General features: G+C 47.6%; 1 protein-coding gene across 1 annotated transcript in view; it reads right to left on the reverse strand.

Moving 5' to 3' along the window:
* Positions 1-1,450: 1,450 nt before the first annotated feature.
* LOC144174157 (cholecystokinin receptor-like) overlaps positions 1,451-25,411 on the reverse strand; it is a 106,520-nt gene continuing 82,559 nt past the window's right edge. The window contains exons 7-10 of the mRNA XM_077702655.1: positions 21,863-21,879; positions 20,046-20,053; positions 15,711-15,735; positions 1,451-6,787 (exon numbers count right to left, since the gene is read on the reverse strand). Coding sequence (XP_077558781.1) covers positions 6,440-6,787; positions 15,711-15,735; positions 20,046-20,053; positions 21,863-21,879 — 398 coding nt within the window. The 3' untranslated portion in view covers positions 1,451-6,439. The remainder of the gene's footprint in view (positions 6,788-15,710; positions 15,736-20,045; positions 20,054-21,862; positions 21,880-25,411) is intronic.

Below are 25,411 nucleotides of genomic sequence, written 5' to 3' on the forward strand. Positions count from 1 at the left end.
TCTTGAATAAATGAAATGAAATGAAAGTTCCATTGTCAGAGGGTAAGTTCGTGAGGCTTACGGGTGGTCTGATTAAGGCAATTCAGCATGACCCGTGGTGTTTTTTGAAAACGTCCGCCGAGGGTGGATGAAGGGAAGGTTCGAAGGGTTTGATCGGTCCAACTGCGCCATGGGGCATCGGTCTCAAAGACGCGTTTTCGATAAAAAAAACTAATATTCCAGAGCATGTCAGCGCGAAACGCGCTAAAGGAGAGTGGCTCCCTCTTCGCAGGATTCCATACGCTGCCTTCGCCACCTAGCCCCTGGTAAACAGTCGAAACTGATCCTCCAAGGTGAGGCTAGACGGAAAGATGTCCCATCGCTCGCTAGGTAAAATAATGGGGTAAGTGAGATAACAGATGGGGATGGGGGGTGGGTGTTCTTGGCTGAAATCACACTATCCTATCATGTGGCGATGAGCACGTAGATGTTTACTTAATGGGCAGCTCTTGCCATTTTGACTGGGGAACATTCCATTGAGTAAGCGGGGGGAGGAGGGGTAGGGAATGCCCCTGACTGTATCTGTCGATGCATTAGTTGCGCTCCAGCTTGAGTTCTGGGTGCGGGGCACCAACTCACTGTCTGCCCTCCCACCTGCCGCCATGGTGGGTCGGAGAGGCTTGGTCTTGACTGCCTCTATCCATCCGTCCGAAAGCTGTCCTCGAGCTGTCTGCTTTGCAACGGTACAGCGAATTCTTTTCAGGACACGCCAACCCGTCTTAGTCAGCCTCTGTTTTTGGCTGGGTAGGCGGCCCATAACTAGCCAGTCTACTGTATTGTGTTGAGCCATCTGCAGGAGCAGTCTCCGTCGATGCACTTATGGGAACCCCGACGGTTCGTTTAACCGCCTTGAGTACTATGGTGTCAAACCTTCCTCTCTTCTTCCTTGTCCATCAAAAGGTAATGTGTGGCGTACGTTAGCCTTGACACCACAAGGGCTTGTACCAGCCTCACAGTGTCGTTATCCTTCAGTCCTCTCTGCCTGGTCGCAACCGGACGAAACGTGTGAAGGATCTGTTCTGAAGAGTATTTGAGCTTGCGCGCGGACGTGGTTGCCTTGTTGTCTGCCTGGATGGTTAGCCCCAGAATCTTTACGCTGGGTCCCGTAACGATCTGTCTTCGCCCTCTAGGACAACCTTCACGTCTTCCTTCTGTTTCTTGGGAAACGGAGGCCGGATGACCATCAGTTCAGACTTTTGACGCAAACGTCGCAGTCCGCACGTCGCGTAGTTATAAATCACTTGTGCACCTGCTTGCCACGTGTCTTGAATCCATCCGGAGGAACCCGTTTTGTCGTCCAGAGCATCGTCGGCATGGAGCACGTGAACTTCACTGCTCATCACAGGAGGCCTATATGTGACCAAATGCAACGGCAGATCCACGTGGATGCCTGAACATGGGAACACTCCTCCGGACACTTTATTCTTGAACAACAAAGTTTAAAGAACAAACAATACACGTTAAACGATTATAGGGTTCCACATCCTCATTTTTTCTTGTACAAAAATATGTGCGCGATTATACGGCTACATAACGGGGGGTGCGTGAAACATTGGATACTAAGTCAGTTGGGAAAAGATCGACAACTAACATCGATAATAACTTTAAACAATGTCGTGCCAGGAGCTTATAGAACTACACTTAGGTGGTTTATGACGCACAAGCAGACAGAATGAGTATTCTGTACACTTTACAAGTCGTTATTTTATCCGTTCTGATCTGGTAAGCCTCATATAAGAAGTGCACTTACACCACAGAGTTTGATGTCAATGAAACAGTAGTACAAGACAGACAGATCGAGCCGGAAAATGTTCCTCGATATCATACATATGTAACACTCCAGAATGAATTCAGATGCAACGTGCGCTGTTCCATGGGGAATCACAGATTGCGCAGAGCCGGCCATTCATTCGGCGTACTACGTTTCAATGCGTGAATCAGTGGAAATTCCTCAGTGTGCTTGCCTAGTATTTACTTCAATGTCTTCAGATGGGGATCCTGGTCGCGGGTTCGATTCCCGGCCGCGGCGGCCGCTTTTCTGATGGAGGCGAAAAGCAAAAACGCCCGTGTGTACGAGATTTCGGCGCACGATAAAGATCCCCAGGTGGTCAAAATTAATCCGTAGCCCTCCACTACGGCGCGCCTCATCGCCTGCGTTGCGTCGGCGCGTTAAACCCTACAATCAATCAATCAGATGGGGATCCTACTTTCTAAATGTCATTTACATGAAGGCTAGACTACCGAAGTCTATTGAAAGCTCGAAGCTTGCAGAAAATATCGGGATAAACTTCGGGCATCGTTAGGAAATTAGGAAGTCTTTAATATAATTTTTATGTATCTACCCTTTCGACAAGCAACAGCGAAAGTTAGTCAGTGGAGGGAGGGGGGAAGTGATAAATTTCGTGCAGCTATGGAAATTTTCTGGATTAGCCTACAGATGTCGAACGCAATCACAAAATGCTGCCTGGCGCATAAAGCTGTAACAAATGTGCCTGCAAATGGTCCTTAGTTTATCTAGTTGAAGAACGAAAGTTAACGCTGTGAAAGACCTATTTTGCAGGTGCAAGGGCTTACTAGTGCAAATTTGCAGGCCTGGCACTGAAGTGTACTTAAAAAAGAACAATCGCAATAAAAAAGGTGCAGCACTGGCTCTTATGATGGTTTGTGCTTCGGTGAACCTAGACAGAATCGCTTCACAACCACCCATCTGACACTGCTTTGAGCAAAACATGAAAAGAGGAGGGCAGCAGCCTCGTTTTTTGTATTGACGGTCAGATAAGCCCGTCTTCTGGCCAACACTCTAGGGACCAATACTAATTCCCAACCATCACCCTTTCTATCCTAACTTGTCCATAACCTGGCGATTTAACGTGACGTTGAAAAATTTTGGACGCACCGATGGAATATTCCATTGAGCTTAGTCGCTTCACAGGCCGGGCCCCTCTGACGTGTGCTGAAACACATCTGCTCAAATGCAACAGCTGGTGCGCAATAGTCAAACAACAATTGGCCGTCGGATACAAAAAAAGGAAATGACAAGGCTTCTCGCAACATTCAGCATCACCTTTACTGCACATCACGCGTAGAAACTTTAGTTCGAGCTACTGCCGCCTGATTTGCATGCAGCCAAAATAACGCTCCAAGAACGGAGATGTGAATGTAGAGCACCTAACACAGGCGCCGTAGTCAGGAGCGCAATATTTGGCGAGAACCCACGCGTACGCCGTAGTTCTGAGCTTCTCCACTAGCGATCTCACTTGTAGATGTAGAATTCCGCACGAATGAGACAGCTTCATTTCGTCGGATTGAGATGCTGTATTATCATCTGAACTGCATGCATTATTGCAATCAGCCGTATCTGTAAAAAATAGGAACGTCTGCCGAGCAATGTAGGGAGCGAGCATAGAGCAGGGTGTGTGGGGAGACAGAAAGCGAAAAAAAAGAGCAAAAAAGGTCCCGCAGCATCTCTGCCGAATCCTTATATTGACAACAGCTGCGCTGGAGAGTGAACATAATCAGGCAGCCAGATGCGAAATATCTAGAGGTAACATACGCGTTTTGCATACCCATGTAGAAAAGGGAGCTTTTGAAATGTCGTTCCTGGGAAACTATCGCGAATTCCGACGTCAGGAAACTGATGTATGATCTATTCCACTTTCGTTTTCATGCTTCATGTATATGTGAATATAATGTTCACTGTAAGGTTATTTTTTATTTTTTTTTTCTAGGCGACTGTGCAAAGTTTAGTACATTTGAACCTTTCAGGGGTCGGGGTACCTTGCGCTGGAGCCCGTCGGTTATAATGAACTATTTATTCGTACTCTCAGCATCGCATGAATATGAACACTGTTGAACAGGCAGGCACTCTGAGTTCCACTGCGATAGCTCACTTTCTTGATGAGATTTGTTTTCCGCAAAAAAATATGTATCTAAGAAAAATCCTAATGCATTTTGTTTTAAATTTACAGAAGTACGCAATTGTTGCGGATTTTATTCGTCTGTAAAGTATTTTTTTGCTGCACTATTTTCTATGCATTCTGTACATGTTGTTAACATAGTCCTATATATAGTGCATTTGGCATTGAGGGTACATAAATAAGTACTTTGAGGGGAAACTACCCTCTAGCTTTAGGGTTAGCCTTTTTAAATGTTCGAATATACAGTGAGAATAATTACAACTTAACAAAAAAGCTGAAAGTCTGTTGACATACTTAAGGTCATAGTTGCAACATTTTGTTTAGGGTTTATTGTAACTATAATGAAAATTGCAGTAAATCCGACAACGTTACTGGACAGGCCGATAGAAAAGCGACTGTCTGTACAAGCACACATCCTCACAAAAAGGCACACTTCTCAAACACCGAATATTCAAGCCCTTATCCACGTAGAGCGACACTGATAAATTAAGGTGAAGGGACGTCTGTACGTTAGCCTCAACATAGGAAAGAATCGGCGAAAAGTGGCGTAATTTGTCCTACACACCTACAATGCAACAATCTGAGCTTTCTTTATGATGACCGGATTCATTTCGAATAAAAAAGTATGCCCGCGTACACGCTCGGTTAGCTTCAAATAACTTCATTACACGACGTTTCTCCCGCCCGAGCAAAGTAACACCGCCGCCTCCTTTCTGCCTTCCCTACCCTGCCCTCTCTTCTCCCCCCTTTCGTGTTTCCATTCCCTCCGCTTATTTATTTCTACCGCCTTCCTTCCCCCTCTTTTATTTGTCCCTTCCCAATGTCCTCCACCTACCCCTCCACATAGCTTTCGCGTCCATGATGTCTTCCTTCTTTCCCTCTTTTTTATCTCCGTCTGCCCTTCCCCTACCTCTCTCGCCTCGTCCTCTTCCCCATTCATTCTTGGTCCGCTACTCCTTTTCCATCTCTCACGTTTTCACACGAAAGTGTTTTATTCCCGCATACACAGAGATTTAACGGATGTCATATAAATCACGCAAATGACGTCAGTACAACGGAGCAATCCGCTTTTAAAGGGTGCACCCCTGCACACATGGTCTTTTTGCGGGGAAGCAACTTTTAGTACTAAAGAGTACGTTATACTTAGGGTTATTCGTTTTCGGGTTTTATATTTTAACAGAAAAGTGTTTTATGCCGGTATACACCAAGATTTCGCTGACGTCATACCCGTCACGAAAATGACGCCAGTACACCTTTGCCGAGGCGACCCGCCAGCAGGACGTCACTCACCAAGCACACCCACAAGACAGCCGCCGACCCGCAAATCATGCTCAACTGCAGATTTCGCTGGACACTTCACTTTCGTATTTTAGTGATTCCTATGACTAATAAATCAACCAAGGTTTTTCTAGCTTCCTTCCTATACCACCGGTAACGTGATCCGGGGCGTATGGACCCTTTAGATGTGAAAATAAATCATGGTACATTACATTTATGGGCAATACTACTAGGTCAACAGTGGGTAGGTTACTTCGGGTCCCCCGATGGGACATTAGGGATTTGTGAGCCACAGGTTACCGGTCCTGTAAATCACGTGACCCACCGATGGCGCTGGTCAGTTACTGGTTATTCACCAGCAGTGGGCAAAGTTAGATGATTTGGTGACAGACAGACAGACAGACAGACAGACAGACAGACAGACAGACAGACAGACAGACATTTCAGGGTTTACATAGGACAAGACGACCGCTGTCTTTGAAGACTTTTGTCGTTATATGTCCTTCACAACCATTTCGACTCCTCATGTGTTGCCTACTTGGGGGGATGGATGAAAATAAAGGGAAAGGGCTGCTTTGTCGCCTGTTAGGCGGGTAATTCGTGATATAGTTGAGGCCAATACTACTGGCCCTTTAGACGACTATGTTTCGATGGGCAGCTAGCTGACTGTATTCAAACGCATATCCAGTACCAAGTGCTCGTTTACGGTGGGTTTGTTGTAATTTTCTGTCAATGTACATAAAGAAGACGCACCCGTGAGTCTAAGGAAGGCGTACCCGTGAGGATACCACCTGAGTTCAAAAGGTTAGCAAAAACAAGAAGGTATACCTCTGATGGCACACTCTGTTCATGCGAAGGGGTGATCTAGGCATTTACAGAGGTTAAAAGAAACTGATGCATGCCAGGTAAAGCCGTAGGACTCTTCAGTGAGCCAGGAAGGTCACCCATGGCGCCAAACTTGAAAATGAAACAGCTTCATCAAGTGCTGAAAAGTATCGGTGCTGTATCTGCCTCCTGAAGCACAGACGTGATGAGCGACTATATAGTATATCCCCGGAATTGTCCCTTCTGCTGACATCGGCACGGTGTGCCTTCTGCACATTTGCCATCTCTGTCCGCGGTCCGAGGAAACAACGTGCAACAATCTCTGAACTGATGAGCTTGTTGAGCGAAGAAGAGTGCTGGGCTCAGCGTCCGCAGCGGGTCTAGTGGCCGACCACGTACACGAAGGTATGTTGCGTCGAGTTCCGCATCGAAACACAGCTGTCGTCGCGCTGGGGACAGGTGCGGCGAAACAGCGCGAGGAAGCTGACGCGGAACGTTCGGTTCATGAAGCAGTAAGTGATGGGATTGCAGCAGGAAGAGGCGTACGCCAGAAGCTGCAGGAAGGAGATGCCGCGGTAGCCCAGGCCGTAGTACACTGCCTCGGGCCGGAACAGCGACACCGTGTTGAGCACGTAGAGTGGAGTCCAGCAGACGAAGAACTCGACCACGACCACGAACAGCATGCGAATGATGCGCTGCTTGGTGGCGAGGGACCGGTCGGGGTCGCGCTGGTGCCAGCGGATGGTGCCGCTGGGCTGCAGACGCATGGACGCCCGGGACTCGGGTCGTGGTTCGGCAGGGTGCACTGCCGCCAACGTCGCCGGACCTGCGACAGTGCCACCGCAGTGGTTAAGCCTATGGTAGGAATGGGCTCGGACACCGCGCATGGTCATGCAGTGTTGTGTTTCACACAAAATAGCAAGGACAACATTACCGGGTGCTGAAAAAAAGCGTTTCAGAAGGGTCGAACAAAAGCACCCAGCACTTTTCAAGATATCAGTAAACACGCACACTGGGTGCTTGCTATAAAACTTCTACCGTCTCTTTATCCGTTCTGCTGCCACTCCCAGGATCAGCCGAAATTTCCATAAACAAATCTCCAGCCCCTAATTTGGGCCTTTCCGAAATTCACGCGCTACAGAACCTTAAACCCTCCTCCAAATGCCTCCTCCTCACACATCGACCCTCATACATTGAAACCCTCCACGCTTACTCGAATTGCGCACGACTCCATAGAAGGCGAGGGCGAACGAACGATGGGCGGACGCTATGGCGTGTCTTTCTCGTTCCGAGGAAGTGTTGCCCCGATACCGTGAGCGCTGGAGTTTTTTGTGGCCAATGTTGGCCATTTTTCCTAAGTGGGTATGCTTAGCTTGAGGAACGTGGGCTCGAGCACGTTTGCACGAACGCTCAGCCTTTTTTTGGCATTTTGAACTGCATACTGCATGCACAAACGATCTGCGCAACAGATTCTCTGTTGAAAAATTAACGAACCCCTTTTCTGCGGAAACAAGGGCGCACGCGAAGCTTGACTTCAAAGAAAACAAAAACAACCAAAATCAAAACGCAATGACAAAACGAAAACGAAAACACTCACGCCAAAATAAAAAAAAGCAATGACTTAAAGTAAAACACAAAACCGTCGATCGACCAAAACGAAACCCTTTAATTTCGCTGAGCTTTACGGAGACGCAATTGTTTGGTGTGCGTTATTGTAGATCATTCTGCTGCAATTATCGGAAACGTTTGTGTTCTTCAATGGCTTCCCGCTCTTCGGCGGAGCGAACCGCGCGCGGCCTACCCATGCTGCGCTAGAAGGTGAACCACCCGTAGACAGCGAGCGACCGTACGCGCTATGTGGCATGATGTGAGCGACGACGCTGAGTGGCTTTCAACGTGGCTTGAGATTGCGCGACACTTGTACGCGCGAGCCCGCGCTAGCTGCGAACAGCGAGTGAGAGCTGCGCTGAAACGCTGAAACGACGCCGCCAGAACGATGCCGCGAGGGGTGAACTCCGGGCCGCACTCCAGCGACTCCGTGTACCAGGCCACACGCTGGAAGACTTTCTTTTCCCCACGGGACCGAATGGCATCCGACGGGAGGTCTTCCAGCAGCTATTCAACTTCCCTGTCCTGACCGTCGGGCCGTCGGGCCGCGGACGAAACGAACGCGACATAGACTATCCCCCACTCTCCTCCCTCTCTCTCCTCTTTCTTCCCTCTTTCTCGTCCTACCTATCCTTTCAAACCTCCCTACCCTTCCCCCTGACTGGGTTGTATGAGGGTGAACTATCCCTTGAGTTCAATACTATCCCCAGTCATCTTCTCCTCCTTTATTAACTGAATCACTCCCCCCGGGAGGGGTTCAACCCGTAATTATAGTCTCCAAAACGGGCACAGCCAACAATTTATCCCTGGCCAATCCCCCGATTGAGTACCTGACAAACACTTCAAGGGAATTGTCGTTATCATCATCATCGTCGTCACCGTCGTCGTCGTCGTCGTCAGAGCCCGTGGATATCTAATCTTGGATTTCCCGCAAGTTGTTCCGGAACAGAGTTACTCAGTATATACAGTTGCGAAACTCCCCTAGGCCCCATGTGTCAAAAGACGGTCTTCGGTTGCCCCCCTGCGCTGGGGCAAGCACGGGGCAAGTTGACTAGCCTGTTCTCTGTCGGCATAAAGTTGAAGTAGTACTGAAGTGCTCCTTGCGGCAGCTGCTGTCATAGAATTAATACTACGCTGCTGGAAGTCATCAAAAGAAAAACCATAAAAACATAAGTACATTTTACCTAATTACTGTCGTCTAATTTACAAGCAAGCTTTTTATTTTACAAAAACTTCTGATTAAGAAATCTTTTATCGAAGTTACGTTTTTGTCCCCTAGGGGCGCGCCAGTACACTTGCCCCTCAGCTTCCACGGAGCAGGGGAGCGCGCGCCGCCCGGATTCCGAATCGGTGTTTCCAAACTGGCATATATTAAAGAACTCTGGCGAACCTCCACTTAAGAATCCGGGCGGCGCCTCCTCCCCCTGCTCCGTGGAAGCTGAGGGGCAAGTCGACGCGCGCGGCACCAGGAAACGAAAACTGAACTTCGCTAAACTATTATTATTCAAAAATTTTTGTGAAATAAAGATTGCTTTTTAAATTAGAATACATTAATTAGGGTAAATTTACTCTGGTTGCGGTATACCGTTATTCCGGAAACAAAGCCGGTAACAAATTTACTCTGGTTCCGGCATACACCGGTTACGGTGCAAGTCCCCAATGCAAGCTTCGCTTGAACAAAACAACAGCAAACAGGCTCTGAGTTTGCCTGTCATGTCCATGGCAGAATTTTATATTCGGGTGCATCGATTTTCAGAATTTGATAGAGAGATAATTTCGAAGTTTTAACAAGCTCACGCTGCTCACCTGATAGAAGAAGACTTGGGTGAGTATGCACACTTCCCCCTTTTACATACTTGAAGCAAAAAAAAGAAAAAGAAACTCGGGGAGATATTAACAAAAAAACATTATGCTTATTGCCAAGTCACTGATCGTGCAACATAGGCTGGGCCAATTTAGAAAGCTGCCCGTGAAAGCTGCCCAACGACACAATGCAGATTTCTCAGGGGCGAGCACTCCTTTTTTGTCACCATGGCTCGAAATGCCTTTTCGAGCACAAAAATTTCCTTTCAACGGCGAAGGTGTTCTTTTTCAAGGCTTTCATGGGACAGAATGGTACAAAGTGGTCGCGGTGATGTGGAAAGGGCATTGACTATTAGTAGGATGAAAGAGAATATATTACAAAACCACTTATCAGCGCGCACCGACTAGTGGGAACAGCGCTGCCCTAAAAACAAAAAACCCAATCAGTTAACAAGTACTCCGGGCAGTCAACACTTTGCACAACAAATGCCCGTGGTGGTGAAACGAGATACTCCAAAATCAATCCTCAGAAAGTTCACAGGTGTTCACAGAAAGAGTTCAGAAACTAGCTGAAACTCAATACGGTACAATAGTTATGCCCATGATGTTGTTCCTGACTACTATGAAGCGCGTGGACCAGCGTAACAGAAAGGCTTCTTCGCCTAGAGCCGCTAATTAATTTTGCAGGTCACTCAGAAGGATCTACCGCACACGCCACAGCAGTGGAAACATCGCCCGGGCCGTTGTATATAGTATATCATCATCATAATCATCATCATCGTCATCATCATCATCATCACCAGCCTATCTACGCCCACTGCAGGGCAAAAGCCTCTCCCATTATTCTCCAATTACCTCGGTCCTGTGCCAACTGTGACCAATTTATCCCCGCAAACTTCTTGATCTCATCTGCCCATCTAACTTTCTGCCGCCCCCTGCAACGTTTGCCTTCTCTAGGGATCCACTCTGTTACCCTTAATGACCAGCGGTTATCTTGCCTTCGCATTACATGCCCTGCCCACGTCCATTTCTTCTTCTTAATTTCTACTAATATGTCTTTAACACCAGTTTGCTCCCTGACCCACTCCGCTCTCTTCTTGTCCCTTAATGTTACACCTGTCATTTTCCGCTCCATTTCCCGCTGAGTCGTTCTCAATTTAAGTTGAACCGTCTTAGTGAGCCTCCAAGTTTCTGCCCCGTAGGCGAGTACCGGTAAGATGCAGCTGTCATACACTTTCTTCTTCAACGACAATGGTAGGCTGCTATTCATTATCTGAGAATGTCTGCCATATGCACCCCACCCCATTCTGATCCTTCTAATTATCTCTGCCTCATGGTTGGGATCTGGGGTCACAACTTGGCCTAAGTATATATAATCGTATATAGTATATAATCGTATATAATCGTTGTATATAATCGCCCGTTGCGCTCGGGCGCGAAGACACGCGGCACCACGATTTCGCCACAATACAAAAGCACCAGCACACATCAGGAAGTTCACCAACACATCATTCGAACGTGTGCTCATTCTAACAGTGACACCAAACAACCTGCTTAACAGAGTCCAAAATGTTGAAGCTACATGACACCGGAACAAGGCATCTTCTAATGTTTCAGTGTGCCCGTGCGGACACCGTGCAGAACGCACAACGCCGAATCTCGCCAGACGGTCACACGTCTGAAGAATTTCGCAGCCACGCAACCATCCGAAACCCCGAACATCAGCCGGATATGCCGTCGAAGTCAGCTGATGCCAACGGATGCCGCGTGACCTTGCTATCTGTTGATTGTCTAAGTCGTTTATATCCAATTTTTGGCAAAATTCGCTTGCCGTACTTTCCCTAAAATGAAGGCTTGGAAAAGCAGACCATGGACGTTTCTCAGTGTTTTGACAACATAGGCATAAAATGGCGGTAACTGCTCCGCTATCTCTTATATTACCCCCTTTCTCCTCTCTAATCTTTTATCCCCCTCCGCCTCACCCCACACTGGGTTGCATGCAGGTGAGCCCCCAGATGGGCTCAATAATATCCCCAGTGCATTTCTTTTCCTTTTCACCCGAATCACCATCTCTCTCTCGCTCAGCTCCGCAGAGGGACCGGCAATACGTTCGTCATAAAACATTGAGTGTTAAGTTCCAAGAAAGTACTGCAGCAGCACCCTCCCTGAGTATTCAGTTGAGTTTACATGGTCGAACACTGAGCATACTCCCTGCGCGCTACACATCGTTCGCAAGCAAGGGAGACTGAAACCACTTATTAACTTGGTCAGTCTCAACAGCGCACGCGACACTGTTTCTGTCTTGCCCGCCCAAAAGAACGGCCCAAACTTCGTGGCGAGCTGACGGGTGAAATGGCGTGGCGGTTTCGCTACGCGTGCTACATAAGAAAGCGCCGACGAGACGGACGACTTAATTATGTAGCTTCGCTCTGCGAGGGAAAGTCTGAACTTTCATGCAATCGCAAGACGCTGCTCCGCTGTCTCAAGGAGGCGCTTCCACGTACTACGCGCGACTTCACCCGAGGAATGGAAAACCACACCAAGTATTCGAACACCCTTAACCCATTCTACATCGCCCGCCAGGCCAGACACAAATGTGCCGAAGCGCACCGCCATACTTTTGCCCCTGTTCAGTCGAGCTCCAGACAGCTCACCGTACTCATTGAACAGCCGCATAAACGCTTGGTGGCTGTCCACGTACCAAATGAACAGGGACACATCCTCCACATACACAGACACCTTGACTTGACCTAAGATGGGAAGCTGCGAAAGGCTGTTTCTGCATCAATACGGCGGAGCAGCGGTTCGAGACAAATGACAAAGGTAAGAGGCGACAAGGGTAGCCCTGCCTTATCACACGGGTGACAGAGAACGGACTACTTAATAGCCCGTTGACAAGGATCGATTGATTGATTGATTGATTGATTGATTGATTGATTGATTGATTGATTGATTGATTGATTGATTGATTGATTGATTGATTGATTGATTGATTGATTGATTGATTGATTGATTGATTGATTGATTGATTGATTGTAGAGTTTAACGCGCCAACGCAACGGAGGCGATGAGGCGCGCCGTAGTGGAGGGCTCCGGATTAATTTTGACCACCAGGGTATCTTTAACATGCGCCGAAATCTCGTACACACGGGCGTTTTTGCTTTTCGCCTCCATCAGAACAGCGGCCGCTGCGGCCGGGAATTGAACCCGCGTCCTCGTGCTCAGCAGCACAACGCCTTAGCCACTGAGCCACCGCGGCGTGCGTCCGTTGCAAGAAGTATAACGCTCACGTTCTAGTACAGCAGCTCAATCACTGTTACAAAGTCTGGCGGAAAGCCGTATTGACGCAAAACGCTTGCCAGGTATTGATGTTCCACTTTGTCGAAGGCTTTCGCTTGATCTAAGAAGATGACGTATCTCCTTAGCATAGAGGTGCCAATCTTCGTCGCATAGCTAAATAAATCGCGTGTCAATGCCAGGGACGAGAAAATCGTGAGACCTGGCACGCTGTACGTTTGCGCTTGGCTGATAATATCGGGCAAAACCACACTGGTGCGTCTGGAGAAACCACCACGCCCACATTTCGCAAGTTTAAAGAATGTTTGAAAGAGATGCTTAGCTGCCAGGCCTGGATGACATCACCTACACAACCCGCTCGCATCTAGGCGATGATGATGATGAATAAACTTTATTGGAGACCAGGTGCTGATGTTAGGGCACCCGCCCGGTGGGAGGCTTCCTTAGTCCGGGATGCCTTTGGCTATGCTGGCCATCCGTGCCCTCTCCACCAATCGTCGCTGGTGTGGAAGGTCGGAGCTGGTCAGCAGCTCCACCCACTGCTCATAGGTAGGGTTGGGGTTAGGGGTGAGGGAAGGGGATTGCTGGCACTCCCATACAATGTGGTACAGGGTGCCTGGGTGGGGGCAGGATTTACATGTGGCAGGGTATTGTATGGGATACATGGCATGTAGCAGGGTGTTATGTGGGTAGGAGTTTGTCTGTAGTCGCCGGAAGGTAGTAGCTTCATCGCGAGAGAGGTTCGGGTGGGGGAATGGGTATTTGCGACGCTCGTTCCTGTAGTGGGCGAGTATTTCGGCGTATCTTTGCAGCGGGGTGGGCTTAACTGTTGCTTCGGATGGGGGTTCGTGGCCCTCGTGGGAAACGGCCCGGTGTGAATGAGCGCTGGCAGCGGCGTGTGCCGCTTCGTTACCCCTGAGGGATTCGTGACCTGGAGTCCAAATTATTTGCAGTTCTGGGAGTAGTTTCGCTTGTTGCAGAATTTTCAAGGCGGGTTGTGATATGCGTCTTTTTAGGTAGTTCCTGCAAGCGGCTTGGCAGTCAGTAACAATGGTTAAAAAGTCTTGGCCTGTTGTGGCGGCAAGGGCAATGGCAACCTCTTCAGCTGTTTCGGTGGAGTTGGTGAAAACAGACACTGCAGCGAGCTCAGTTCCTCTGGCATTAACCACGCTGGCGGCTTGTGCAGATTTGTGGGGGTATGGCGATGCATCCGTATATCGGGTGCAGGGGAGGTGGTGGTATTGATTATAAATGGTGCGGGATCTTGCTGCTCGGCGTGCTTTGCTGTAGGTGGGGTGCATATTTCTTGGGATTGGAGCAACGCGAATGTTTTGTCGTATAGCCAGAGGGATGCGAATTTTCTGGTCGTGGTTGGGCGGTATAGAGTATTGAAGTTTCAAGAGCGTTGCCCTACCCGTTGGAGTTAGTTTAAGCCGCTGTATTTTAGAAGTGCGGTGTGCCTCTTCGATTTCTTCCCATGTGTTGTGAACGCCAAGCTGCAGGAGTTTATAGTCGCTGTCTTGGGAGGGAGACTGAGGGCTGTCTTGTATGCTTGGCGGATCGCTGAGTTAAGTTTAAGGATCTCGGCTGGTTTAAGGGTTATATATGGAGCACCATATGCTATCCGGCTGATGAGGATGGCTTGTATTAGGCGAAGCGTGTCGGTTTCTTTGAGGCCTAACCGACGAGGGGAGACGCGATGTATGAGGTGCATGAGCTGTGCGAGGGTCCGCTGTAGGGGGAGGATCGTTTGGGAACCTGAGCCATCCTTTGGAATGGTTAGTCACAATATACGGAGGAAGGGGACGTTGGGGAGTGGCTGGTTGTTGATCTTGAGTTCCGGGTCGGGTATATCTTGCGCGTTTCTCCTGGTTGTTCTTTTGCTGAGTGTTAAAATGGTCGGTTTTTCTGGAGCACATTCAAGACCACGGGCTTGGAAGTATTGCTGTGTCACATGTATTGCAATTTGGAGGGCCTCTTCTTGGGCACCGATGGATCCTGTAGGGGTCCATAGTGTCAAATCATCTGCATACATTCCATGTCGGAGGTTGGGGATCACTTCCAGAAGTGGTGGGAGGTCCTTCATTGCGATATTAAAAAGTAGTGGTGAAATTACGGAGCCTTGCGGGGTCCTGCGGTATGGTTGTGAAGGTGTCCGAGCGGAGGTGCCCAATGCCCACTGTGGCGGTACGGTTGGTGAAGAATGCGGTGAAATAGTTGTAAAGACGTTGTCCAAAATTGATTGAGCTGAGTCCTCACAGGATGGCCTGATGTGTTACGTTGTAAAAAGCACCTTTGATGTCTAATGTAAGAATGGAATATTTGTGCTGATTTGACAACTTGCTCAGTATATCTTCTTTCAGCTGGAGTAAAATATCCTGAGCGGAGAGGTGCGACCGAAAACCGACGATTGTGTGAGGAAAGTAATTGTCTTCGATGTGGGGTGAGAGGCAATTGTGGACCATATGTTCGAAAAGTTTTCCTACGCAAGATGTCAGAGAAATAGGTGGGAGGTTCTTGGGGTTAAGTGGCTTTCCGAGTTTGGGGATCAGTGTTATGTCTGCGTGCTTCCATTGTGAAGGCAAGGTGCCTGCGATCCAGTGTTCGTTGATGTAGTTTAGTAGATTTTCGAGGGTTACAGGATCCAGATTACGGAGGAGTTTATTGGGAATTTTGTCCTTGCCGGGGGTAGTGTTCCTGGTGAGGTTGGGCAGTGCAGCTTCCATTTCAGTTATGGTGAAGGGTGCATCGAGTTCCGCATTGGAGTGGCAGGTATAGGGTGGAAGTATCATGGCAGGCTGTGACGGCGGCGTTTCAAGGTGTCGTTTTAGTTCTTTTAGCAGGTCTTGTTCAGTCCCTGGGTGGTTGTGAATGAGCCGTCGTAGTTGGTGTGCTGTTGACGCTTTCGATTCTTTCGTACCCATAAGAGACCGAAGTAAATGCGAGGTGCGGCGGGTTCCGAGAGTTTCTTGAAGTCTGTCGCAAAACTGCGTCCAGTTTTGCCGGCTTAGTTGGGGAGTGTATGCTTCTGCATCTAGCGTGATCTGGGCTATGCGGATTCGGAGTTTTCGATTCGTTTTCCGTTTTTTCCAGCGTTTGAGCAGTCCCCTACGGGCATCCCACAGGTGGCGAAGGTGGTTGTCTACGACAGGGTTTTCCTGTGTGAGTGGGAATTACTTGGTGTGCTTGCCCATTTCTGTAAGTAGTGTGGCCATCCAATTTTCCAGATTGTGGATTGGATCCGTGGGGCAGTGTTCTCTAAATTGGTTCCAATCAGTGAGGCGGGCGGTTCCAATGCGTTGATGAGTATTTTTATGGAAAGAAATTTGTAGCTCTATTGTGTAGTAATCACTCCCCAGCGTTTCTTCCAGACACGTCCAAATGGCGTTGTTGATGTTGTAGGTGAGTGTTAGGTCGGGCGAGGTATCACGGGACACGCTATTTCCAATGCGGGTCGGGGTGTGTGGAACGTTGCAGAGATGAAGATGAATAGGAAAAAAGTTGCCTCCTGCATGCCTTCAATCTTTCGTGGGAAACTGAACGTCTAGAGCCAAGGTGGAAACACGCTCGCCTTGTCCCAGTCCTAAAGCCAGGTAAAGTTCCCACCACCATCGAGTCTTACCGACCCACAGCGCTCCTGAGTTGCTCCGGGAAGCTGATGGAAAAGATGGGGTTGTTCTGCTTGGACTGGGATTTTACCATCCGAGATATATACCCAGCAGAGATGTCTGGTTTCCGAAAGGGTCCTAGCAGCCTCGACAACGTCATCGCCTTAGCAAATAACATAAGACAGCAAAGTGTCGCTGGAACATTGCTGTTGCCGTGCTCTTCGACATCAAGTCAGCGTATGTCTGCGTCGAGCATGAAGCCATCCGCTCGGCACTGAAGTCTTTAGGCATCAGGGGCCGCATGTACGTATGGATATCGGACTACCTCTCCGATAGGTATGTGTACATGTCTACCGACATGGGCGACTCCTCGCTACATCACGTGACCCGAGGTGTTACCCAGGGTGGGGTGCTGAGCCCTACACTCTTCAACATTGCCATAGTTGGCCTGGAGAAATCTGGGCCACAGTCGGTAGAAATATCTCTGTACGCCGACGACATCTGCATATGGAGTTCTGGCCGCAATAAGCGAGTGTTACTATCAAGACTTCAGCGAGCAATTCACTCCATTCCGGCATTTCTGGCAACTAGAGGATTAGTGATTTCAGGGAACAAATGTGCTGCGATAGCCTTTACAAACCGTGACCTTACGCGCTACGGTCTCACTGTTGGAGGGACCGCAATTCCATACGTCCCGACCAACAAGTTCTTCGGAGTGACATTTGATAGTAATCTCACCTGGTCGCCTCATGTTCGCCACCTCAAGGACAAGATTGCTTCGTTCGCCCGCATATTCCGCATGCCCGTTACAAAGCGCTTTGCGTTCACCTGATGAGTTACAGCATCCCTGCTTTGGTCCCTCTATTAAAAGGAACTGTCAAAGCGCTAGAGAGCATGCATGCACAAATCTTGCGGGTCTGCATTGGCTTTCCAAAGACAACCTGTACCATCGGAACGCTGACAGAATGCAGGCAGCTCTCACCACTCGCTCTAAGCACGCAGGAGTTGCTTCGTGCGCGTCTGAGGATTGTGGCAAGACAGCGAAGCCATCCTCTAGCGACAAGCTGGGCCAAAGAAGTGCGTGAATTTCTGCCGAATGTTTATCAAGAGCCTGCTCCCCCTGAGCACCCGCCCTGGATGTTCCCGCCCGTACCGGTCACGACTACTGTGCCCGGTAGCACGAGGAAGGAGCATATTCCGGCTCCCGCACTAAAGTTCTTCGCCCTTGACTACATTTCGCGGATGTACAGGGGCCACACTGATGTGTACACTGATGGGTCGGTGTCATCAACATCACCCACTATCGGGGTATGGATACCGTCATCACGTACCACCATCAGTGCCATGCTCAGTCACAGAACGTCAACTACGGCTACCGAACTTGCAGCTCTGAGAGTGGCTTTCGCTCATATCGTCAAGCAACCCGCTCGAGAGTGGGCCATCTTCATGAACTCAAGGGCTGCCCTTCAATGTCTAGCATCTTTTCCAAAAGACCAGCTTGTGTGTGACATACACGCTTTACATCTCCAAGCTCTACAAGCGCACCATCACATTGCACTTCAGTGTATTTGAGGCCATTGTGGGATAACTCACAATGTGAAGGCGGACATTGCTGCATCCGTTGCGCATAAGCATCCTGCATCGGCAATAGCTATACCACTATACCCCAGGAAAGATGCATCTGTACTTGCATCCAGCGTGGCATGGAACATGCAGCGTGCAGCCTGGGATGACGTATCACGTCATTACGCGGCGCTATCTATCATCGATCCCAACTGCAAATTTAAAATGCCACCAAGACTTTCCAAGCGGGTAGAAGCAATTCTACATCGCATGTGGTTGAATGTCGCATACACGCGCAACTTCCTCTCCAAGATAAAACAGGCTACGTCGCCACACTGCCCACACTGTGATGTGCGAGAAACCCTGCAGCACATGCTCTGTGAATGTGCTCGATTCAGTGCTCAAAGAGTGTCCCTCGCAGTGGCTTCGGGAGTGCCGCTTTTCGGGGACATGCAGCGAAAGGACGTTTTAGGACCATGGGCTTGTCCCAAACGTTCTTTACGGGCTACCAAAGCTGCAACACACAGCTGCAACACACGGGCTACCTACAACACACAGGTATAGACCAGTCGCTGTGAATAACTGCGCATCAAGTTCTTGAACTTCATCGCCATCATCTTCATCACGTCATCAACTGGCGTAGCACGTTAGGCATTTTAGCCCAGCTAACATCGCCATACTTCATTAGAGATATCTCTCTCTCTCTCTCTCTCTCTCTCTCTATATATATATATATATATATATATATATATATATATATATATATATATATATACAGGGTGTTCCAGCTATCATGCACCAAGATTTAAAAAAAGAGCAATTGCCTTACTCAAAGAAAACCTAGTGCATAATATTTCTACTGCAGTGGACTAGCCAGCAATAATTTTTTCGTTAATGAGATTTAGATAATTATTTTAATTAAGTATCTAACTCGACAAATACTGTCATAATCATCAAGGTGACAATGAGGCACTTGTGGGTACGGACGAGAGGAATCTAACTGCGGTATTTTCAGCGAAGAACTAATTGCGTACTCATTTATTCTGACTGATAAAGAAACCCCGCGAAATATGAAAAATGCCGCGTGACGGCGCTCCCACCTGCATCGTAAAGTAGCGCCCTCGAACAACGTTTCTCTTAGTTAGCCAGAATAAAATAAATGAAAGAAAGAAAGAAAAAAAATTGCGAGCGAGTGTTTGTTTTATCTGCCTCATCTGCCACAGCGGAAGCAACACGTCGCGTATAATGCTTTTTCAAAAGGAGATGTGATAGCGGTTATCTTAGCGTAGATCGAGTGCACGGATGGTTCTTTTTTTCGCCTCAGAACCTGTACCAACCAAAAAGAATTCACAAAATCAGCTCAGAAGTTTAAAGGCGCGTTTTGCATTGCCCCAGTCGCAATGCGTTTTTCTAAGGAGCAGAAGGCCAACATGATCTCTGCCTTGGGAGCGGCAAATGGCAATAAGACAAAGGCTGCAAAGATTTGTCAGTCGTGGAAGTTTGGCAGTAAACCAAACGCATCGACAATCATCAGAAATTATCAAATCTTGAGACAAACCGGCTCTTTTCAACAACAGCGGCAGAGGACTCCGTCTGTGAGTACAAGCCTACGCACGGTTGTTCTTGCATTTATGGCTGCAAACCCTCAAGCTAGCGGGCGAGACATGGCCGCCCAAGCACCAATTTCCAAGTCGACAGCCTGGAGGATTCTAAAAGACTCAGACTTTCACCCGTACCACGTCAGCCTGCACCAATGCTGGGAAGACAGGGACCTTCAGAATCGTCTGAATTTTTCAAATTGGATCCTCACGAAATCTGAAGAGTCACCAGACTTTCCTAGCAACGTAATGTGGACAGATGAAGCCAATTTTTTGAAGAAACGGCCAGGTAAATCTGCACAATGCACACTGTTGGAGCGACTCTAATCCACACTGGGTAAAGCGCACTCGGCACCAGTACCAGTGGTCGTTCAATGTGAGGTGCGGAATTTACGCCGGTACTATTATAGGCCCAATCTTCTTCGACCATACGTGGACTGGACAGCGGTACGTGAACAAAATCCTCAAAGGAACGGTTGATCGGTTCCTCAGCGAAGTCCCACTGTCACGTCTTCCACTGATGTGGTATCAGCAAGACGGGGTGCCAGCATACAGCAGCAGTCGAGCACGAAACTGGCTTGATGCGACTTTCCAAGCACAATGGATTGGACGGCACGGGCCTGTAAATTGGCCGGCTAGGTCACCCGATCTTTCTCCACTGGATTTCTTTCTTTGGGGCTACGTGAAAGATCATGTTTACAAGACCGAGACGAAGACATCTGATGAGCTCAAGGCCAATATAACGGATGTCTGCAGCACAATTCTTCCGCCCATCGTCAATAAAGCCACTGAAGATGTGATTAAGCGGGCTCAGTACTGCGTAGCTGCAGAAGGAAACCTGTTCGAACACACCCGCTAGGCGGTAGCTAACGACAACCAGGGCAAACGAATACACCAGTTATTAAGAAACACTAGAATCTGATGTATTGCTTTGTTTTGTGCAGGCCTCCCTATGGCCAAATCGGCACTTTTTTAAGTGGTATGCATTAAATTTATTCAACACATTTTTTTTTGCCTTTTCTCTAGAAAGTACGTGGGTGGATTCCCCGTCTGTTTATTTTCTTTTATTTTTGTCGTAAAAGTGTTTTACGCACGTATACCTGAAAAATAAGGCCCTCATTGTAATTTGGCTTTGGGCTGAAGCATGTTACTGCCACGAAATATTAGCGCGCGTGCACTCTTTTTATGTGGTGGGAGTAGAGCCGGGATAAATATTGTATGTCTATTTCGTTGCTTTTCGCGTTTCTACTTTGGTTACAGCGGCGCTTCGACTGCTTTAGCGAGGGCCTTTTTTTATCAAGAGGATTTCGGCCATAAGAAAGAGAAGAGCGGTGCATAATTGATAGGAACAAAGCGCTCCTAAGCCACCAAGACTTCTTGTTGCTGCACCTTCCATGCCACTATCAAGGGGATGCACTGTCCTTTCGGACATGTCAGAGGCAAAGCAGTTGCTTTCGATCAGCTTGTTCGAGGGCGATACTTTACGATGCAGGTGGGAGCCCCGTCACGTGGCATTTTTCATATTTCGCGGGGTTTCTTTATCAGTCAGAATAAATGAGTACGCAATTAGTTATTCGCTGAAAATACCGCAGTTAGATTCCTCTCGTCCGTACCCACAAGTGCCTCATTGGCACCTTGATGATTAGGACAGTATCTGTCGAGTTAGGTAATTATTTAAAATTATATATCTAAATCTCATTAACGAAAAAATTACTGCCCGCTAGTCCACTGCACTAGAAACAATATGCACTAGGTTTTCTTCGAGTAAGACAATTGCTCTTTTTTTAAATCTTGGTGCATGATAGCTGGAACACCCTGTATAGGCACAGCTTTTCTGAACTACTAAATCTGGTGGCAATGTTTATTCTTGTCAACATTGTTGGGAAAAAGAAAACATTAAGCATATTTTAGTCACGACATCAATGCATAATTGATTTTGCAGTGTTATTTTAATTAAAAATACATGGCTTCATCTTTGTGATCAAAAATAAAAAAATACACCGTGATAAAGAAACGCTCGCGGTGCGTCCTCGCGGCAGTGCTCTAAATTCAAAAGTAACAAAAGGTTTCAATGGATGGCGCGAGCAGTTTAACACGTCAAAAATGAATTGGCGCGAACTGGAATCGATCTGCTGGCATTGAGAAGTTTGATAAAGCTTAGCCTTCCGATTTGGGAACGCCAGGCTGCTTCGCTGCTAACATCAGCGTTCGCGACGTTAAGTTAGAGAAGCTGAACTAATTTCTTTACTTCGCATTACCCAAAGCGCAACTTAAACATCTTATCTGCACTGATAGACACGTCTCAGTCTAACGACGTTATTTTAACCGAAACACGACCGTCCGCTAAAGTAGAAAATCACGAGATTTTGAACTGTGCAAAAAAATTTGTGCGCGCAGTCCGCGGCTGCCGTATTGATTCATATTAGTAATGAGCACAAGTACACATTCAATGTACTTGTGGTTTTGCTGCCTTAGTTTGTTGGCGTCGGCGTTTTTATATGCCACAATGATGTAATGAATGCCATCGGCCTTCTAATATTTCCACCGGCTTCCCTAATGAATTACACGAGCTCCTAAGCTGCGTGTAAGGTTTCCGACTCCTCGCATACTTCTTCTGGGTGATTTTAATTTCCCTAATGTGTCTCGCCGCCCCCCCCCCCCTTCTGCAACAATACAGGTATCAGAAAGCTCCCCTGAAAGCGCTCACTTTCTTAAGGAGGGCTCAAGTTTAACCTTATTCTGCAAAGTTAAAACACGAGCCCTAATTACGTTATCCCTTTCCAAACTTGTAAGCGTTGTACTAGCCCTGTATTGCGTATTCATTACACCCGTGTATGTTATTCCGAGAATAAGCAACTATTTAGTTATTGATTTCAAGATGACTTGAGCAACTATAAAAAGTGAAAGCACAAAATGTTTTAGGCACTAAGGAATTGACTAAACGTCGCTAATTAATGAGCTGCAAGTTTTCTTAAGCGAGTATTTTTCACATTTTCTAGCAAGATCTCTACAACAAAACTGGAATTTGCTGAATTGCAAAGTACAAGAACTTATTAATCGTTATATTCCGCTTTGCAGAATAAGGCAAAAACACGCCGAGACTAAGACGACTATTCCATATGAAAAATTTTTCCATATTTTTCCATTCCAAAACTATTCCATATGAATATTTTTCGACAAGCAAAGCTAACAACGCGGGGACATGATCCGCTTATATTTGTGTAGTTGAAGAGTATGCCCACAGATTATCCATCGGCAAAGAGAATTTTTACCAAGTAACCTTCCCCTCACTACTCGCAACTAACCCGCGGACATTTCGGCACACGGTCAGTGGAAATGGAAAAACGTCGATACATACAGACAACCCAGGATAATAACAGCTGCGTACTCAAGGAAAGGTGTTGTGTCATTTTAAGCTGTGTATTTTGATTTACAACCTGTTTATTACTACTGACGCGTTTTCTTTATTGACTGCATTTTTCTTGACTTTTCAAAAGCGCTTCACACGATAATTACGATAACTGACGGCGGTATCCGTCCACAAAGGGTTTTAGTTGACCGCAGTTCTAGTTCTAAGCGAAGAAAGTGGTGGTACATCAAAAGAGCTGACCGCTGCGATGTGCGCCCATCCGGAGGTTGTAACAGCTTCTTCAGCTGGCTGGCTTCTACCCACGGAAAATCGTCCACAACCAGTGCACGAGGGAGGGGTGTCTTTAGTTGAAGGTTCCGAGCTTATGCGCTAACATGTAATTTCAGTCATTCCTGAGTGCCGCTGCATCTTGGAGTTTATCTCAACATCACGAAAAGATGGGGTCACGACTCTAGTACTTGCTGGGACCCTCTTGGCTTTCCGGGTTGCGGAGGGCCTTTCGTCCGGCTCCTTATTCCTCTGCCGTGCACCTGTCCTACTTCGGTACGGATCACATTCAGGTGTCACGCGACACCATTCTTCCACAACATTTACATTTCCCATTCAGAGAAGCGGGAACATTGCGCCTTGCCCTTATGTCCCCCCTCCCTTAAATCCCGAGCAGCAAGTTACGGAGAGAGGCGCTAGGTAGTTCTAGCCAGGCGTTTCAGGAGGCCCTGGTATGCAGAGCTACCGCAGTCGCGGCTGGCCTTCGCCCATCCGTCGCCAACCCTCAGTGACCGTTGCTCGAATAAAAGATTTTTCCGTTCGTCCACCCATCCGTCCGTGCATTCATGCCTTTGTTCCTATATTCGTGGCAAAAACACACGTTGGGGAATGGCCAGTAATCGGGTGCATCCATGCATGATTTGCTACGAAGAAACGAACAACAGCCACGTCTCTTATACGCTGACAACGTGAATCTTAAAGATGTTTACGACCAAAATGATCCCGCCCTCATTAGTATCACAATAACACGGTTGGGCGGGCTAGTTGGTATTCTGAATTCATGGCTGTAACTTTTGCGCAACTTTAGACGGATGCGAGATAGTTTAATATGATTGTACGGTTATCATGTTTTGCATTCTGTTGGAACGTGTAGTCATCCGCTCATGCGCGGTGATGAAGGGTTTGTTAGTGAGTGTACATATATATATGTGTTGCTTAAGAAATAAATTTCAGTTAGTCTGCGCTGGTCTTCGTGTCCCTTTTTGTATCTGTCTCCGTCTAAAGTTGCGCAAAAGTTACAGCCATGAATTCACTAGCATCCCCTGCTTATTAGTTGTTAATTGTTGCCGCCGTTTTAAACCAAATGTACACAATTGTTCATCGTGTGCAGTTATGATTTTCATCTTGTATTCAACTGATCCATATGTTTACATACTTGTTAATATGTGGTGTAAATATCATTTCGAACATTGATTTATTGCACTCCAAGTGCGATAAATCTGCTTGTTTTCCACATTTTGTTTTTCACAATACCATTCCACATACTTTTCCACATAAATATTGGAAAACCAAAAAGATCTAGCACAGTTGGTAGAGCGCTGGGTGTTACTGTGCACACCCTGGTTGAAATTCCGTCGAATCACTTGTGTGTGTTTTTATTTATTCACTCTTTTCTGCAGGGGCGGCCATTTTCTTGGCCAGAAAACTACAACAGAAACAATAACAGCGCTGTCCCGGGGCATTTAGGACCCCGGAAACCTAAGTCTGCGTACGTAATTCGAATGCGAACTGAGCCAGCGATTATCAAAGACTCCTCAACTGCTGCATCGTATTTGGGTGCAGTTCTTCGCTCCCCTCCGGGTGCACCTGTTTTACGTCTCGTTCACCTGTCACGGGGAATGCATCAGGCGAATTCTTGTTCTGTTCCGGCACTGTGGTGGGTTAGCGCTGTGGTTAGCGCACTTGGATTCTGCGGCAGTCACCCAGGCTCTAATCCCACACGAACCCAAATGTGTTTTTATCTATTTATTTTAACACGAACGTGATTTATTCCGGGATACACAAAAATTTCGTTGACATCATATCCGTCATGCAAATGATGCCTGTACAACGAAGCGATTGGCTTGTAGAGGGTGCACCCCTGCAACAGAGGCTTCTTGCGGGGAAGCAACCTTGTGTACTAAAGAGTACCTTATACTCCGTGTTGTTCGTTTTCGGGTTTTACATTTTAACACGAAAGTGTTTTATGCCGGGATACACCAAGATTTCATTGACGTCACATCCATCACGGAAATGACGCCAGTGCACCTTTGCCGAAGCGACCCGCCAGCAGGACGTCGCCCTCCAAGCACAGAGACAAGACAGTCGCCGACCCACAAATCATGCTCAGCTGCAGATCTCGCTGCACATTTCACTTTCGTGTTTTACCGATTCCTATGACAGAGAAATCAACCACAGTTTTTTCTCAACAGGGCTGGCTACTTTGGAACCATTCGTGTTGCTGGCGACGACAATGAC

This window comes from Haemaphysalis longicornis, unplaced genomic scaffold (genome assembly GCF_048455015.1).
Source record: "Haemaphysalis longicornis isolate Haplotype H1 unplaced genomic scaffold, Haemaphysalis longicornis Haplotype H1 scaffold_3, whole genome shotgun sequence".
Classification (NCBI taxonomy): Eukaryota; Metazoa; Arthropoda; class Arachnida; order Ixodida; family Ixodidae; genus Haemaphysalis; species Haemaphysalis longicornis.